At 39.0% G+C, this 19113-nt stretch overlaps 1 protein-coding gene, 2 long non-coding RNA genes and 1 pseudogene across 6 annotated transcripts in view; 1 reads left to right on the top strand and 3 right to left on the bottom strand.

Annotated features, from left to right (window-relative positions):
- Positions 1-998, bottom strand: part of LOC113672276 (tyrosine-protein kinase Tec) — a 33401-nt gene extending 32403 nt beyond the window's left edge. For all 4 annotated transcript variants that reach the window (XM_089192023.1, XM_027188554.2, XM_089192025.1 and 1 more), the window contains exon 1: positions 708-998. In XM_089192023.1, coding sequence (XP_089048149.1) covers positions 708-863 — 156 coding nt within the window. In that variant the 5' untranslated portion in view covers positions 864-998. The remainder of the gene's footprint in view (positions 1-707) is intronic.
- Positions 999-1045: 47 nt separating this feature from the next.
- Positions 1046-2870, top strand: LOC149035423 (uncharacterized). The gene is made up of 2 exons (XR_016182441.1): positions 1046-1407; positions 1633-2870. It is a non-coding gene; the product is annotated as an uncharacterized LOC149035423 (long non-coding RNA).
- Positions 2871-6822: 3952 nt separating this feature from the next.
- LOC149035422 (uncharacterized) lies at positions 6823-7870 on the bottom strand. The gene is made up of 2 exons (XR_016182421.1): positions 7669-7870; positions 6823-7443 (listed from the first exon to the last, which is right to left on the bottom strand). It is a non-coding gene; the product is annotated as an uncharacterized LOC149035422 (long non-coding RNA).
- Positions 7871-10293: 2423 nt separating this feature from the next.
- Positions 10294-14013, bottom strand: LOC149035421 (uncharacterized; annotated as a pseudogene).
- Positions 14014-19113: the final 5100 nt, after the last annotated feature.

Genomic DNA, 19113 nt, shown 5'->3' with positions numbered 1-19113 from the left:
TAAAATCCAAATCTTACCTTACTATCAAAGTTGTTCAGTACTCATTAAATTTCTCTTGTAAGGTGTAAAACCATAACATTTAAAAGAATCTATCTTTTAAACATTACTTTTCATAGTTATGGCGCATTGTTACAAATGCCTAACAGTTTGGCCAACAGAAAACTGATTATTTTTACATGTTCATGTCAAAACAGAATACATGTTTATCGTAAGTGCAAGAATTCAAAGACTATGTTCCTCTCTCTAAGAAATACCCTTGACTTATGAGCTAGCGTGTGTAATACGTTCCATATTTACTTTTCTCTCAAAAAAATTATAAACATAATTATCCGCATGAATATTAAAGATTTGATGAAGGAGAACGATGAAATTATCTAAATTAAACCAATATTGAAACACTTCATGGGTTCACATTCGATATAAACATTCATTTGATTGATTTGGCGCACTTATTATCGAATCAAATATTGACAATGGACTTGGAAGATAGGGCAGTGCGCGATTTTTCACCTAAAATGAAAGCAAATACCTTGAGGAGCCTAAGACGAAGGTTTCCGTAAGCACTGATTGCCATTAATAGCAACCAGGAAACGTTTTGTTATTCAATCGAAAATATAAAAACAAAATAGTATCACGACTAACAAAAACTAGCTCATTACTGTTCCTTGTTAGAAGATAACATATGCAAATTAATCCCCTTATTTTACCTCGCAACTGCCTTCAAAATAGTTAAGATTTTTAGGCGTTAACACAAAAACTCTCTCTTTCCAATTTACTGATGTCAGGACTTTCTTTCTTCCTTGAGCTCGTTTGAACATAACAGAAACTTTTAGTTCTCTTTCTTCACCCTGATCGAAGTACATGATGTCAAGCGTTTACGGGCTCAGCAGTTGGTTAAGTTAATGCCGACGTTATAACCTCATCCGCTTCCGAACTGTGCAGGCCATGACAATTTGTACACAGCCAAAGAACCGGAAGAAACAGCGGAGTACTTGCACTGAGCAATGCACTATGGGTTACTATCATGGGAGGGGGCCTGGTTATCAGAGTGGTGCAGAACCACAGGCAGTCGAGTCTATCTTTTTCAGCATGGTCTCGACACCAAAATAACGAATATCGTTATTTCTTAATTGGCCCTGAAATAACGAATAGCATAATTTCAGTGCATGTGTGAGACCTTCGGGCTCGAAGCTTGGGAACTAGTATTCAGGGAAAGATAAAATGGCGGCTTACGGCGGCGAAGGAAGTAGTTTAATATTTTAGCGTGAAAAGGCTTGGGTGTTGTGATCTGGTTCTCAAGTAAAAAAAAAATCACGGTCTGCAATGGCCCTACCACCTTTTGAACAACAAGAAAACATTGAAACGGTGGTAAAAGGCAGCAAGTTTCGAAGTCTAAACGAAAGATGGGTAAGCTGAGTTTCAGTCAAATATCATGACATTTGAGATGTAATTTCGATACCGAATAAATAGTTCTACATGGTTATACACGCATAGGATTCTGTTGTGTTCACGTGAAGGCCATTTCAGCCATTCCTGCCACTTGTAAGTGGTAGGAAATAAAAGATATGCATACTTGTTTCGTATTGAAGACCTGTGAAATCACAAATTTGATTTATTTCTTCTTTGTTTTAGGTGGTCATTATCCATTATTTTTGGAAGTCGATGCTGATGAGAAAGAAAAAATGTTTACGATTATTTCTTCTCTCGAACATTTTACTATTTAGGTACCAAATAATCTTGATACTGAAGATCATTGCATCCTATTATGATAAAATTACCCTTGATTGCTTTGTCAACTGGAATGTCACTAGACAAGCTGGCTGTAGTAATTATAGGCAGCAGAGGCCAAACCTCTTCCTGAAAAGCAGTCTGAAAAGTGTGAAGTTAGCGGAAGGTACTTCATTGGGCTAAACTTCAGAATACCCCGCAACTTTGGTCCGCCTCACTTACATGTGTCGGGAGGCTTTGAAGATCGAGGCATAACACAATAGACGCTATTCTTATTCAATGACATGTAAATGAGTTGCGGGGTATTCTGAAGTTGCTCCCTTCATTGTAGGCAGCCAAATTGTAAGCTGCCAGCCCATTTTGAGTGAGCAGTAAAACTCAAGATTGGCTATTTTAGCTAATTTTATTGAGAACCAAATTCCCAGCAACGGGCACATTTTTACTGGGCTATTTGTTATTTAACTACTTAGTAATATTCTTATTAAAATTTACTGCATTCCTTTGTAATAATTTGCTGCTGATTGTATGCTGTATATAGGTGATTTTGCATGCTAATAAGACTTGTAATTCAAATAATATACATCAGCTGGAGTGGGAATATTAAAAGAAAAATAATAATATTTAGCTATACCAAGTTCTGGTTTTATGTCCAAATTAAGCACTTAATCGAAGATCACTGCACTGCTCAGGTCCAGAAGGCTGAAAGAGTACTGTCTGCTGTTAGTTTGATTTTTGTCATTTCTATTGATTTATTTTATTTATCAATGTTTCTTTGAATTATAATTCATTGATCTCTTTCAATAGTGCAGGTTCGCTCATGTAACCTAATCTCCCACATATGTATGTATGAGCTCAGTCAAAATGTTTTTGAGTGGAAGGCAAGCTGGTGATAGTAATGGGCAGCAGAGGCTGAACCTTGTCTTGAATGGAAGTATGAAAAGTGTGAAGTTAGCGGCAGCTATATTGTGGCAGGCAGCCAAATTGTCGGCTGTGGCACATTTTGACTGGGCTGATTGTGTGTAGTATATATGTGCACTTCTTTTAGGGTGTTAAACAGGTTAAAGTACCAAGAAATCCTCTGTGATAATTTGATAATTCAAGATGTAAAAATTTTTAATAATAAGGTAAAGCTTGATCATTCTTAAGAGTTTCCATTTGTTCTGGAAATTTGGGGGAGAGTCAGGGGAGCATTATTTATACATTAATAATGTACATAAAAAGTAAAAAAAAAGGACCAAGGTAAAATCCCAATTTGTTTTAAGAGTTGATTTTATTAAGAGAAAACCCTGGATATAGCTTGGGATTTGTGTGATTTTCACAAATTGTTAGGTTATCATGTAAACTTAATTTACAGGAACCTTGTTAATTTTCAGCTTCAAGAACACAAGTACATAATCTTTAGTGCAGCCCTCTTTTCTCCCCGCCATTATTCTAATTTTTTTTATGAAGTTTCCTTTTTCTTGTGTTCAATTAATTTATTGTCTTTACAGGTGAAATCTTAATATCTGCTAGCACAATTATCTCTGCTAAGAGTGTCTACCATCACTCTTGCCGGTCTGAAGCCCAAAACGCTGCAAACTAGCTGAAACTACATGTATTTCGTAAAATTGCAATGAAGTCTATCTAAAAACACCAAAATCCGGCAGAACGCACGAGTTTTTGCCAAATTTTACGCAAAAGTTGACAAAAGCGCTCAATTCGAACTGAAAAACACTTTTTTTTTGTTGCAAAAATCAGCCTATTTTACATTCAAAAACACGATGTCTTTAACAAAATAGGGATATAATCCATGTGAAAACACTTATTCCAGCTAAAACGCAGTGTTCTCAGTAAAATTTGGGGAAAAACGCATAAAAACCGTCAGAAACAACAAATTGGGCTGATTTTACCCACTTTTTGTGTAAATAGCTGCCAAAACCCTCAAAACTAGCTGGAACTACATGTTTTTCACAAGATCGCCATAAAATCTTGAAACGTTGCTTTAGAGACCTTTATGCCTCCAAAACGAGTTTTTACTTTAAAAAATGGAGTGAACAAAGATGTTAAAGGGGAAAAAGCTGTGAGAAAGGAGAAGTTTAGTGTTGCTGTTTGATATGCCGCCCAGATATATCAATTTATTAATTTAACGCCTTTAGCCATGGGCAGAAGTTTTTCTCTAGACTAAGAGGATCCTCCCTATGTTGACGAACCTCAATAATTCGTTGATTTTACTGTTTTTACACAGATTTGATTTTAACCATATTCGCCAAAATAACTGCCAAAACACGGCAAACCAGTATCTCAGCCAAGAGCGATATTGGCCATTTCACACATCCTTATTAGATATGAATTTTATTGAAGATTGTCATTCTAGCATATGTTGGCTAGTTTCCACAGCTTTCTTGATTTTCATGGGAAAGTGGCATTGGTTGGTACCATGACCAATCTCCTCGAGTTTCCCATGATTTTCATAGGATGTCAGCATCGACGCATACTTCGAACCTCAGTTGTTGTTGTTTTTTTTTACATTGGCGCGAGTTTCACAACTTTCTTGTGATTTGGCATTGACTCAGAGTTGGGCTTATTTTTATGGCTAATCCACGGCGACTTTCTCATGATTTTCTTGGGTTCTCAACAGTGACACGCACTTTGGAACCATAATTTTATAAATATGTCAACACTGGCAAATACTGCTAAAATCTACACTCTACCAAACTCCATGCACCACAATATCCACACAACTGCGTGTGCCTACTTGAAAATCCTAACCCTAACCCTAAAACTATCCAGTTAGCCAAGTATTGTATTGCTGGTTTGAGAGACTAAACTGGCTCAAATGATCCAGCTGCTTAAAAATCTAAGCACAGGGTAAGTTTAAAAGATTCAATTTTGTAAGGTTTCGAAACAGTTCCAAAATTAACATGCACATAGCTCAGTGTAAAACAACGAAGCTTTTAGGACTTCTTATGATTCTTACGAACGTATACACCTAATGCACGTCAATTTGCCTTTGTTGTCCTCGAACGATCATGGTAACGTGGTGTAAGAACTGTACAGCACTTTATATATATATATATATATATATATATATAACTGCAACTACTATATATATATATATATATATATATATATATGTTTTACTTGACGGTAAAAGTTTGAATCCGTACAAGGAAACGTAACGGAAACAGGCGACTATAATATTCCGTTGACAGAAATGCAACGGAAACGTGTCGTCATATTTCCGTTCAAGAATCATAACGGAAACATAACAGGTCCAAGGAAGAAGTGAATGACGTGCAAACATAGAGTTTCATTTTTCCGAATTACGGAATCATGCTATTTCGTCCTGTGCTCACTCTAACTCTGTGCTATCCTAAACCTAACCCAAACCCCAAACCAATCCTAAGCTATGGTAAAGGGTTTAAGTCAGGGTTGAGGATAGGGTTAGGGCAGGAGCCCATTACCTGGTTAGGGTTAGAGTTTGGGTTGCTTCGGGTCAGAGGGGTTTCGTGTTACAATCAGGGTTAGGGCTAAGGTAAAATTATGCTTAGGGTTAGCGGGGTTTAGTGTTAGAATTACGGTTAAGGCTAGGGTGAGGCTATGCTTAGGGCTGGCGTTAATATTTTTCTACAAGCATTCAATTGCAGGGTTTTTGGTATTGTGTTTGTAAATTTCAGTAACTACTTGAAAGTTTACTGAAAAACAAACGATAGGCCGACTAGTACACTTACAGGATAGATAGAGAAGGTTGGGGTTAGGGTTAGGGTTAGCGTTAGGTCTAGGTTGAGGGCTATAGGTTAGGGTTTAGGGTTTAGGGTTAGGTTTTAGGGTTATGGTGTGGGGCTAGGGTTTGGGATTAGGGTTAGGGTTAGGGTTAGGGTTTGGGCTTAGTGTTAGGGTTAGAGGGTCTGCAGTTGAGGTTAGGGCTAGGGTGGAGGTTTGGGGTTAGGGTTTGGGGGTAGGGTTAGTGTTTAGGGTAAGGGCTTAAGCCTCTTCAAAAATATATTTTCAAGAAGATTTTCACCTTTTTCACTTAAATAACCACTTGGAGAATTTTGACTAGTTGGATTATTTGAAGCAGTTGGATTAATTTTGATTGGTGTTCAATAACTTTTAGTAGTTGGATGATTATTTTTACCAGTTGAATCACTGTAATATGCTGGATCTTTTTAACTAATGTTACCATCCTTTCCAGGTTGATTACTTGAATTATTTGAAGCAATTTCACTGGTTACACATGCATTAACCTGTTAGACCATTTCAACTGGTTGGATCATTTAAACCAGTTTATCCATTTTAGATATTGGCATCATTTTAACAAGTTGGATCATGTTAGCCAGTTGCACCATTTTACTAAGTGAGATCGTTTCTTCCAATTGGACCATGTCATGTAATTAAAATCTTTTCACCGTTTTACCCAATTTAACCTGGTTTTGGCCGGTTGGACCATGTTAACCAGTTGCATCATTTTGACTAGTGTGAAAAGTTCCGTTCTTAACCCTAGCCCTAACCCTAACCCTAACCCTAACCCGGGGCTAGTATATATATTAAACTAACAGCAGACAGCACTTTTTTGGCCTTCGGGGCCTGATCAGTGCAGTGATCTTCAAGTAAGTGCTTAATTTAGACATAAAACCAAAACTAATTATGGTTAAACATTATTATTTTTCTTTCAATATTCCCATTCCAGTTGATGTATATTATTTGAATAACAAATCTTATTATCATGTTAAAATCACCAGAGGACAAGGCATACTCTTTGTGCCAAAATTGCTTTGCGTCAAGTACGTTATCTAGTACATCATTACCATCTTCAGGTATTTCTAATTTACTCTTGAAAATCACACAAATCATAAGCTATATACAGCATACAATTGGCAGCAAATTATTAAAAAGGAATGCAGTAATCTTTAATAATAAGATTACTTAGTAGCTAAATAACAAATAGCCTAGTCAAAATGTGCCGGTAACCAGGGATTTGGCTGTCCACACAGAACATTTGTTAGGCGTCTAGTCTGGACAAGGTTTGGCCTCTACCTACTATTACTATAGCCAGCTTGCCTACTTCTAAAAAATATTTTGACTAGGCTGAAAAAAATGTTTGAGAGAAAAATGGCCACAACAAGCCCACTTACTGCAAAATAAGAATCATAAAAGTAACACTTCAAATTAATACAGAATATAAGCCTTGCAGGATTTGGCTCTCAATAAAATTAGTTAAAATAGCCGATCTTGAGTTTAACTACTCACTCAAAATGGGCTGACAGCCTGCAATTTGCCCACCTACGATGAAGTATCTTCCACTGACTTCACACCTTTCAGACTGCTTTTCAGGATGAGGTTTGGCCTCTGCTGCCTATAATTACAACAGCCAGCTTGTCTACTACTAAAGAACATTTTGACTGGGCTGTGCAAGTGTTACTAGCATATAAAAAGCACCTTCAGGTAGATTACAGCAAAGCAGACTTTGTACCAAAACACTTTGCATTAAGTACATCATTACCCTCTACAGGTATTTCTAGTTTACATGTGAAAATCCCAAAAATCACAAGGTATATTACATCATACATGTTGACAAACCAATCAGGGGGTAAATTTTTCATAATAGGATGCAATGGTCTTCAGTATCAAGATTATTTGGTACCTAAATAGTAAAACGTTCGAGAGAAGAAATAATCGTAAACATTTTTTCTTTCTCATCAGCATCGACTTCCAAAAATAATGGATAATGACCACCTAAAACAAAGAAGAAATAAATCAAATTTGTGATTTCACAGGTCTTCAATACGAAACAAGTATGCATATCTTTTATTTCCTACCACTTACAAGTGGCAGGAATGGCTGAAATGGCCTTCACGTGAAAACAACAGAATCCTATGCGTGTATAACCATGTAGAACTATTTATTCGGTATCGAAATTACATCTCAAATGTCATGATATTTGACTGAAACTCAGCTTACCCATCTTTCCTTTAGACTTCGAAACTTGCTCCTTTTTACCACCGTTTCAATGTTTTCAAAAGGTGGTAGGGCCATTGCAGACCGTGATTTTTTTTTTACTTGAGAACCAGATCACAACACCTAAGCCTTTTCACGCTAAAATATTGAACTACTGAGACTTCCTCCGCCGCCGTAAGCCGCCATTTTATCTTTCCCTGAATACTAGTTCCCAAGCTTCGAGCCCGAAGGTCTCATGCACTGAAATTATGCTATTCGTTATTTCAGGGCCAATTAAGAAATAACGATAATCGTTATTTTGGTCTCGAGATCATGTTGATCTTTTTATCGAGAGTAGAGGGTCGAGTGTTTCATGTCGAGGGTCGAGGGTACCTTTTTTCTCCCGTTTTTTTTAATTAATAAAAAAAATAGACTGCTTATGGTGCCACTACCTGCAACGGACCCTGGACTGCCTGGAGTCTATCTTTTTTTCGAGGGTAGAGGGTTTCATGTCCGACGGGATTTGACAAGAGACACGACAGACACCAGACAGACAACCGGTTGCGAGTCGTTCGCAAGTCTGAGTGAAAATCTGTGACGTCATTTGTTCACAGAGCTGAGATTCGAAACAACTCCTGTGGCTATCATCTTTCTAACTCGAGCACTGTGTTTACTGATAATGCTGTGAATATGGATTTGTCGTCATCTCCAGCTAGTGACAGCGAAAATACTTGTAGATTTTTTAAGCACTTCTGCTTTTGCGCACCATGCTCAACCGTTGGTGCGGTTCCCCTGTTAAAGCTATCGAGAAACAGACAATCGGAAAACGTTAAGGTCCTTTATTTTGTAAGAAGTGATCAAAAGTGTGGAACTAAATTTCCTGCCTGCTGTGCTTACTGGTGACAAAATAAAAGAAAAAACAATTCTTCCTCGTTAGTCGTTAGGTAATTTCTTTAAAAAAAAATCACGTAAGACTAAGAACTGATTCAATTCTCCAGTGTGTGTTCTTGAGATTTTCGACTTGTTGCCTCCATGTGTACTCCAGACTCACAACAACAACTCAGTGGGGCGATACAATTTTGTCACTTTCCGAATCATGTCTCTTGTCAAATCCCATCGGAAAAACGTCTAAAACGTCTTCTTCTAAGCAAGTGATTCTTCAGATGCATTCCAGCTGCTTTTCCTTTAAGAATATGAGGAAGACGGCTTCGTGTTTTGAAATTGCACGGAAATCAGAGACGCAATCACATACCGACACTCGGGATAATTTAGAAATTTCATGTGAATATAGCATATGCACAAGTAAACCCGCTCTGTAGCTTTTAGTCTTCAATAGCAGTTCTAATAGCCGGTTGGCGAAAATTGACACTTCCACAAAGTTGTATGGCCTTTTCAGTATTTAGTATTTTCTCTTATTTTCGCTTTAGCATACGGGAGATCTTGACTGAGTCACATAGATGAGCAATCAATCACGCTTATTAATTTATTTAATTTATTTGATTCATTTTGAACTGATCCGGTGATCCGGTGATCCGGTGATCCGGTGATCCGGTGATCCGGTGATCCGGTGATCCGGTGATCCGGTGATCCGGTGATCCGGTGATCCGGTGATCCGGTGATCCGGTGATCCGGTGATCCGGTGATCCGGTGATCCGGTGATCCGGTGATCCGGTGATCCGGTGATCCGGTGATCCGGTGATCCGGTGATCCGGTGATCCGGTGATCCGGTGATCCGGTGATCCGGTGATCCGGTGATCCGGTGATCCGGTGATCCGGTGATCCGGTGATCCGGTGATCCGGTGATCCGGTGATCCGGTGATCCGGTGATCCGGTGATCCGGTGATCCGGTGATCCGGTGATCCGGTGATCCGGTGATCCGGTGATCCGGTGATCCGGTGATCCGGTGATCCGGTGATCCGGTGATCCGGTGATCCGGTGATCCGGTGATCCGGTGATCCGGTGATCCGGTGATCCGGTGATCCGGTGATCCGGTGATCCGGTGATCCGGTGATCCGGTGATCCGGTGATCCGGTGATCCGGTGATCCGGTGATCCGGTGATCCGGTGATCCGGTGATCCGGTGATCCGGTGATCCGGTGATCCGGTGATCCGGTGATCCGGTGATCCGGTGATCCGGTGATCCGGTGATCCGGTGATCCGGTGATCCGGTGATCCGGTGATCCGGTGATCCGGTGATCCGGTGATCCGGTGATCCGGTGATCCGGTGATCCGGTGATCCGGTGATCCGGTGATCCGGTGATCCGGTGATCCGGTGATCCGGTGATCCGGTGATCCGGTGATCCGGTGATCCGGTGATCCGGTGATCCGGTGATCCGGTGATCCGGTGATCCGGTGATCCGGTGATCCGGTGATCCGGTGATCCGGTGATCCCTGATCTTGTTTTTCCAGGAAATAACTGTTCCCACCAAAAATTCGCTTGATTACAAATTCCTACTATTCTTTTGTCACATTTTATTCAGGCCTTTTGTTCTGCGCGCATTTCTTTCATCAAAATTCTGTTACTCTTTCCTGAATAATTTCCTTTTGTTTATGTCGCTTGTGTTAGTTCTTCACCGCGGATTTTATTCATTCGGATCAACCGTTTTAACTGCTAATGGCCACCGCTACATTTAAGCTACAACGGTGAATTCAATGGAGCAGTGAAAGATGCAAATATACATCTAAAGAGCTAATGGAATGGAAACTTATCCAGCATCTAAAGATCACAGAGAATGGCCTAAACAAGGGAGAACTGCATCTTAGTTATAAAGGTAATCAAAACATTTTTAACAACTTCAACGTGCTCTCTGCAGATTTCCTGCGTGTTCAGTGTATTAAATCCAACAGTGAATCCCATATACTGAATGAAAGCAGTAGAGAGGGTCCAACATGGGTTAGGCAGGATGTAGGATGAGGCTTAAAGCGAGGCAGGATGTGGGATACGAGATTCTTTAAAGGCGAGATGCGTGATAAAGATGGGAATTATAATTTTCCTCTCGCGAGTATGTCTGAGTGAACACCTCTTTCTGTAAGATATTATCAGCTCTTTGAGGATTTCTCTTACCAATGGTTGTTGCTGTAGAAAATGCCACTTGCTCATAAGGATTTTATACGGTTTGCAGATTTGGAACTGTTGGATAGTATTGTCGGTCAGCTCAGGAAAGGGCTTGAACTTTATTACAAATGATGTATTTCTGTTATTAAAATACGATGGAAACTACAATTGATAGGATTTTCATACGATAAGAAAAGCGCAAATGTAGTCATGTGGAAAGACAAGGAGTATGAGTACATCTCAAGCGCGTGAAATATACAACAATAAGGAGCTCACCATTCTTCGCTTGCGAAATGTCAGCCGTAAAGAATGTAGAACTGTGGTGTACGGTGTGGGAACAGGCCCTCTTATCAGCATTACTTATAACTGAAATCATAATAATAATAATAATAATAATAATAATAATAATAATAATAACAACAACAACAACAACAAATGCAAATTCTTTATTCACTATAATCACTAAAAATATTTACAAAAAATTATGATAAATTCCTTAAAAAAAATCGACAAATACATTAAAATTTTTAATAAAAATCTAAGAAAAAACTAACGGATACACGCTTCGTTTACGTTTACTTCTTGAACTTTAAAGAAAGAGAAGATAATAAAAAATAAATGTTATATAAAAAGATAAATAAAAAAAACTATTCTCTAAATCCTGCTTGTTCTTTTTGGATCTCAAAGTCACAATGTTCAATGTTCAGAGGGACACGCCTAGTGGTGCGTGAACCTCTTAGGCAAAGTAAGGCTGACCTAAGTAGAGCGAAGGACACTTTTGAACGTATTCATGAAATCTTTGTGCTGTACTCCTCTCCTTTCTTAATAGATATGAGCTCCGCGAATCTACTGTGGGAACGCTTGCATTCGTCCGCCATGCCTCCGATAGTAGTAAAGACTAAAGGTGTAAAAGTCCCTCGTTCAACTTCCAAAACCCTGTTCGCGTACAACCTCTTCTTCTCATCTTCATGTTTGCGATAAATCTGCTGAATAGTGAGATCTTTGTAAGACTCTGCGTTTGGGTGGAAAACTCTTACGTCAAAAAAGGCAGAGCCTTGCCAATCCCAGAACCCACGAGCGTGAACATCCAATCGGGCATCTGGTGCTGGGTTCGTACCCCTCGTCAGCACTTCTCCCGTTATCTCCTGGAGAACGGGTTCCACTTGCACATCGTGGCAAACAGTGTTTAGCAAATCGGCCACAAGATCACGCAGCTCGTTATGCCTCTGGATGATGAATCCTCCTCGTCTACACACCATGGTACGATCCACCTTAAAAGCATCTTCGCAAATACAAGTGGAGGGCGTGTCAGCCTATGTGCCAGTCATAGCGGAGATGAACGGCATCCCTGAACTCTCTCTTGTTTAAAGAAAAGTTCATATCCTTTAACGGGGTAACTGTTAGCCAACTAGACGCGCCCTTTTCTGTAGCAAGGACAGCGGCTCTCCTGGTGTTATCAGGGAGTACGCTCTTTACTTCCTCTAACTTTTCTCTAGGATGTTTTTCATTCTCCCTTCGGTTGAACTGCTGCATTTTCCGTATGTCATCATCATCCGGAAGCTCAAGTGCCTGAGCCTCTATCTGCTTTACTAGAGGCTGTGTTACCCTGATTGAGGCTTTATACTCCTTAGTCGCGTTTCGGTATGGGTTTGTGAGACCCAGTCCCCCTTGCCTCACCGGAAGTGCTAATAATTCACGCTCAGCGGGTGTACATTGCCTATTGCGCGCTCTAGCGGTTCTAGCAGATCTTCGATGTCAGGCAGTGTTCTGAGATAATAAGTCCAACGATGTTTCAATCCAATAGTAAAGGCTGCATATGAGGCTTGTGGATTAGCTGCAGCGAATTCTGCGAGCTTCGCCACTTGCTCGACCCAGTCCTCTACCTTCCCTCTCATGTACTCCTCTAGGTAAGGTCTAGAGCCTAGCACGGCGCCCACATGTTTTTGGCCTTGAGTCGATATTTTTATTGCCGTGTCACCGAATACTTCCATCGCTTCGTTCTCCTTTTCTGGTTTGGTGACCAACCAGGCTAGGTCCCATTTCATTTAGCCCGTTCCACCACTTCCTTCGCTCTTCGAGCGAACCAGCGCATGTTGCATCATCAGCGTACCAGCATTGCTTTGCGTTGCTAAATAGATTGAGATGGGTGATTAAAGGCTGAAGGCTTATAGTATAGAAGATCTTTGCTAAGGGGTCACCCTGTGTAGTTCCCTCTGTAGATTTCAGTTCTTTACCGCCCGTGACAAAGTGGCGCGCAGGAGCGCTATAGGTGTTGGTGGCGTATGTGGCTAAAGTAGGACAAAGAACAGCGACATTATGCAAGGCAGAAGCCCTGTTCAACGAATTAAAAGCGTTCGATCCTGCTTTGTCACTCTTGTTACACACTCGGCGATTTTTCTCCTCACCACCTCTCCGACTCACCATTGCCCTTGTCGAGAGGAATAAATTGACTTGCCAAAATTGGTTCGATTGTAGCAGGATCAACAAGCTCTGTACAAAGTCTCTTAGGAAGCATGGCTATGGCGTCGCAAAGACTTGCACTAGACTTCTTAAAGGACTTGCTAGCGAGCACTCTTCTAAAACCATTTGCATATATCCCCAAAGGACCACCAGAACCTTTTGTCTTAAGTGCCGCTTCTTTTATCATTTCTTCATTTATTTGGTGATAGATAACATGAGGGATATCTTCGATTGGGCCAAAGACCAAGGATCTTAGCTGGGCCTTCTGTGCACTCGGATGTTTATCCTGAAGTGGGATCATTACATCATCAGTAGGTGGAAGAATGCCCCCAGAGTCCTGTTCACTAAGGTACCGAAGAGTGGAATTTATCTGACCCTCCAAAACCAGTTTTGCGAACATCTTAGCTTTATTCAGTGGATCATTTCTTCTCGCCCTCTTTCCATAGAGCTAACCTCCTTGATATATGATAATAACAACAACGATAGTAATAATGATAATAATAATAATAATAATAATAATAGTAATAATAACAAAATTTCTATAGCGCCATTTCCATTAAGCCCAATGGCGCTTTAAAATAAAAAAAGAAATAGAAAAGTAAAACTAACCCACTTATGATGAACAAATATGTAAATACACGATTTAAGAATATCTAATTAGCGCTATTAAAAACATATGAATCTCCTGCGAAGTCCATATCTATTGCTAAGAAAAATAAAATAGAAATAATTGTAAAAATAGATTTAAAATATTTTAAAAGTTATAAAATGATGGATATAAATCTACTATATGTGAATTCTACTTAAATTTTGTAAAATCAAAATATGCTAATAGATAGATAAAGTATAATGAATAACGATAAAGATCCTAGCCTATCACATATATATATATATATATATATATATATATATTTTTCGGGTGACGGTACTTTTAAAAGATTTCGTTTACTTGATCGTAGTTTTCTTGCTGGTTCGTAAGGCTGCAACATGTCTTTTATGTAGTGTGGCGCTAGACCATTTAATGCTTTGTATGTTTACAACAGCAGTGTAAACTCTAGCCTTTGTCACACAGGAAGCCAGTGCAATTCCTAGAGAATTGGTGTTATGTGATCCTGCTTCTCACTTTTTGTTATAAATCGTGCTGCAGTTGTGTACATTTTGGAGGCGATCCAATAGGAATTGAGGAAGTCCATATAGTAGAGAGTTACGGCTGTCGAGCTTGCTGAAGATAAAAGCATGGATCAAAATTTCAGTGTTTGATTTCGACAGACAGTTTCTTCTTTTCGCTATATTACGTAAATGATAAAACGATGACTTGCATGTGTATGCGAGTGCTTCTCCAGGGAAATTTTCTGATCAAAGATAACAACAATTTTTTTTTTGCAGAAAAAGGGGGCTCGACTCGATCCGTGTTTACTTTGATTTAGTCAATCATTGGTTGAGGACGGTGTTGTGCATTCAGCACAAGAAATTCTGTCTTGTCTCGATTTAGTTTGAGCTTATTTTGTACCATCCATGATCCAGTCTTACTAAGACATGCCTCAATGTATGTTAAGGAGGCTTGTTGTTCACCTGGTATGGGTTTGAAAGCAAAATAAAGCTATTGTTGTCTGCGTATCAGTGATATCCCATCCCATGACGTTTGATGATGTCGCCTAGTGGGGAAGTATATAGTGCATACAGCATTGGGCCAAGTACGGATCCCAGGGGCAGTCCACGTTGCAAGTCTTTGTTGTTAGACTTGACTCCGTCAATCCCAACGCACTGTTGTGACGATAAGTTTTCGCTTGCTACACTGGAATTTTCGGAAAAACGTACAAACGGGGGGAATTAGTTCGGTAGATGCCACTTGGCTTGCGAGAACGGAAACTCGTCACGATTCCCTGGTACACGGAGATCTACTTCGAGCGGGCTTATACGGACGTCAAGGATAAGACAATATTTGGTTCCACAGTAAGCTTTATTCTAAGTCAGGCCAACAAGCGACATGACCTCTAGCGTACACAAATTGCAATCAACTAAACTGTAGAAGGTAGGAAAAGAGGTATGAAAAGAAATTAAAGTTACGAGTATAAACTCGGCTCCTAACTACCATGAAAACATTTTTCCAGAAAGACCATTAACACTTATATTTACCTAAGAAAACCATGTAATAAATAAAAAGAGTGCCGAAAAGGAGGTGCATATGATGAAAGCGAGTAACAACAAAAATCTATTCAAAAGCTACTGTGGTTTTTATACTTTTTTTTTTGTTTTATTAAAATGAAAGGACTTGAAATGGTTAAATGTGGAAGTTTACGAAAAAATATGTTCTGAATAACATACACGAGAAAATCAGTAAATTTTCCCGTAACACTGTTTGCGGTCATGGTGGTAGGACTCCAGCCAATTCAGCTTTTTTCCGTCTGGAGAGCCTAATTAAAAGCAGCTTGTGATCAACCTGTTATCTTCCCCTGATTTGACATCTACATCCTTTGGAAAGCAGTGTCTAGAAATATCCGGTATATGTGCATTATTCTTGTAGCCAACATCATTTGGCGCTCCGGCCACCCAATATGTTCGTCCTTTCTTCTTGATTTCCCCTTTCTCCACATAGTTGCCAACGTGTCTTCACAGATTTCCACGTCACAGCTATGTAACATAATTGTTTTGGCCGACACTTTTGGCCGCCAAATTGTACTTTCAATGCCCAAAAAAATGGTCTATTCAGGAAAACTCGCTAGGCACTAAAGTGGATTATTTCTAATTTTAACTATAGCTATTAATCAGAAAATGCGAAAATGTGTCATAGGCACCTCGAATCAGGGATCTATACCCTTTAGCAAGTTAAAAGTGGGGGCATATAATTCTGCAACGAAACGGGGTGACGCTTAGTCTTCTGAGTCTAGATCAAGCCCATAACCCTTGAATTACAAGGTTTCAATGACGCGAGAGGTCTGAGAACTATACTGTGACTCCTTCGACGAAATCTACAGCAGGGTAACGGGTTGAACAGCTGTTTCGTAGTAGCGAGGTCAGCATCGTAACAATCGTAATTTAGGAAGAATCTTTTTGTTAAGTCTCTTGCTTTTTCACAAAAGAAAAGTTGAAGCTCTTAACTCGGAGAATGGGCTATTTTTGGTCGAAAAATCAGCATCTTTCCAAAGTGCCGGAGGGTTGTTCACGTAGAATGTTTATCTAAATCACTGCGCCTACTCCTGACCCTAGAAATCTTGTACTGCGTCGGTTGACTCTTGACCTGGGGAACATTTTCAAGTAAAGATTTGATGCCGGTAGGGTTTTATCTGGTGATGGGAGGGTCGCAATGAAGTGGGGACGACCTCACGAGGACGAAGACTTCGAAGAAAAAAGGATATCGAGTGAGTTCCCTCCAGTTTACAGTGTTTGTGGCCGAGGGCGAAGCTTGGGGGAACGTACGGACACTTGGTGAGCCAAACGAGGCGAGTCATCTTATATCTGATATATCTTAAATTTATTCGTACAAACACTCTAATTCTTATGGTAAAAAACAAGAGCTTATGTGTTGTTTCAACATGCCCCCCCTCTCGCCCGGTACAACCCAATATTTTAAAGACCATAAATGCTCTGTGAACATAGTCATAGTCATGGATAGCCTGCCTTAAATTTCACTTGAATCAATGTCTGGACATTTTTATCTTCAAGATAAATTTATGGCATTTTCCCTCTCTTTCAAATTTCACTTGAATCAATGTCTGGACATTTTTATCTTCAAGATAAATTTATTGCATTTTCCCTCTCTTTCTTTGCCTTTTTGGAAGACTTAAACAAGCTTTTTTGCCCAGCCTTTCAGTATTTTCTGCTGTGGCCAGAAACACAGCTACTTAATACCATAATGAATTTGGCACTTTGATCTTGAAAATTCCAGCAGAATTATTCAATTATTGATTTCAAGGCTGGGGCATGTGTGTCACTCATGGTGTCCCTGTGATTGGCCTGGGTATAAAGCTATTTGTGGTCTGAGGGGGGCAAAAGTAGTGGGCTTGTCTTTGTTGTTGGATTAACTTTGGCAGAATTTTTAGCTGGATAAATATTTGATAAATTTAATGGATTTATCAGGCAAAATATGCACACAATATCATATTGCAGCTAGTAAGCTGAATTGCACAAAATTTAAAGTAATTTTTGGAAAAAATTGAACATTATGCATGGACCATAAAGACTATTGCACATGACCAAATTTGCATTTGTTTTGTTTATTGGTATCTAATTTACTTATTAAGACTTAGTTTATATAAAACTGATATTTACTCATTGAAAATCAATTATGACTAGTTAAAACTGGGAATTGTTTTTTCCATACACAGATGGTATAAAAGGACATTAATTTTGTATCTGTCAATTCTTGTGAGCAGTATTTGAAAGGTTGGAGTTTTCTTTGTTCTGTGCTTTGGTTGATGCTTGAGTGGTAGCATAAAACATGGCATTTAAAGCAGACACATGAAGGCTCTCCCAAAGGGGAATGTAGAGAATAAAAAGGATTAGTTGGCGGAGATATTTATGAAGTTGTAAGTGTGGCAGAAGGGATTGCTGCTTTCAGATGAGTTTATGGTGTTAACTAAATGTCTTCATGATCTACCATTTGCTTCTTAGTGGCTTCAAGTTTCCAAGTAGGGAGACTGGGTGGGTGCATTAATTTCTTATCTGCATGTTTGGCCTGAATTAGAAATACTTTGCTCATTGGTTAACTTGAACCTTCTTTGCCTTTGTGTCTTTCCAGTCTCCCAGAGTAACTGATGTAAGACAGCAGTCACCATTTGCTTTTTACCAACTAATATTTATTGCCAAGTATCAGAATACAAAGCTCTGACACAATCAACTAAATATCGAAACAGTAACCATGTAGTACTTTTTTCCTCTCCTAGAAGTCTATTTTGAGTAAATTTGCAATTAATGATAATAAAAGCTAATTATAATAGTTATCAGGAAAGTTTAGACTAAATTACGAATAAAATTATATAGAATTACAACATGCTTTAAAAATCTACAAGTGTACAAACTAATGAAAATTGAAATGTTTGAGTAAAAATATGGTGGTCTTTGATGATTTCTTTGGCAATTAACAGTCCCATGATAAAATTGCAATACTGCAGAAGCCACAGCACAGAGAATTACTTTCACATCATGACATTTATGCTTTGGGCACTGAATCCAAACCAGAGAATTGATGCACTCATTTCAGTTCTGTGTAACTTAACATTGTGAGGGCGGAATGCAACAATTCCACAAAAACCAGGGGTAGGCAGTCATCCCTTTTGTTGGTCAACATTCTTGTTGCCAGTCAAACCAGAAGTTCTTGTCAGGGGGACAAAATCTGTGTTGCTTTGCTGAATCTCCAGCTTGGATAGAGTGGTGTAAGATGGCTATCAAATTCTTTTTGATGGTGTAAACACACACTTTATTACACACACTTTCTTTTTCTTTTTCTTACAAAGTAATTTAGATTATGTTGACCCGCAGATAGCAAATTTGCTATTTGAGACGGGTCAATCATCAACAAACATTATTTACAATATATAAAGAAAATTAAAAACTAAATAGTTAGATATTGTTAAATTATAAAGAGAAGCATAACTGGTAAATACATCAATAGTTGTTCAATAAAGTATAGAAGCAAATAAATTAGTACTGAAAGCAATCGGATCAATTTGTTTTAATTATGCAGTCCTTAAGTTTAGAGGAGATCTTTTCAACATCAAGATAAGAATCTTCATTATCTAGTATCTGAAATAAAGAGGTTTTTATTTGTTTATTAAAGGAATGTTTTGATAACGTTTTGAATTCTTTCGGTATCTTATTCCAAATTTTGACACCAACACGCGAGAAAGCCTTTTTTTGTAGGTTAAGTCTAGAGTACTTTGTACTAAAGAGCTGCGATTTGGATGATCGAGTATTGTAGGTATGAATATGAGATGTTTTAGTAAATAGTTTCAAAAT

Source organism: Pocillopora damicornis, chromosome 13 (genome assembly GCF_964200805.1).
Source record: "Pocillopora damicornis chromosome 13, jaPocDami1.2, whole genome shotgun sequence".
NCBI lineage: Eukaryota > Metazoa > Cnidaria > Anthozoa > Scleractinia > Pocilloporidae > Pocillopora > Pocillopora damicornis.
The sequence above is the reverse complement of the archived record's forward strand: the minus strand, read 5'-3'. Positions and strand labels throughout refer to the sequence as shown.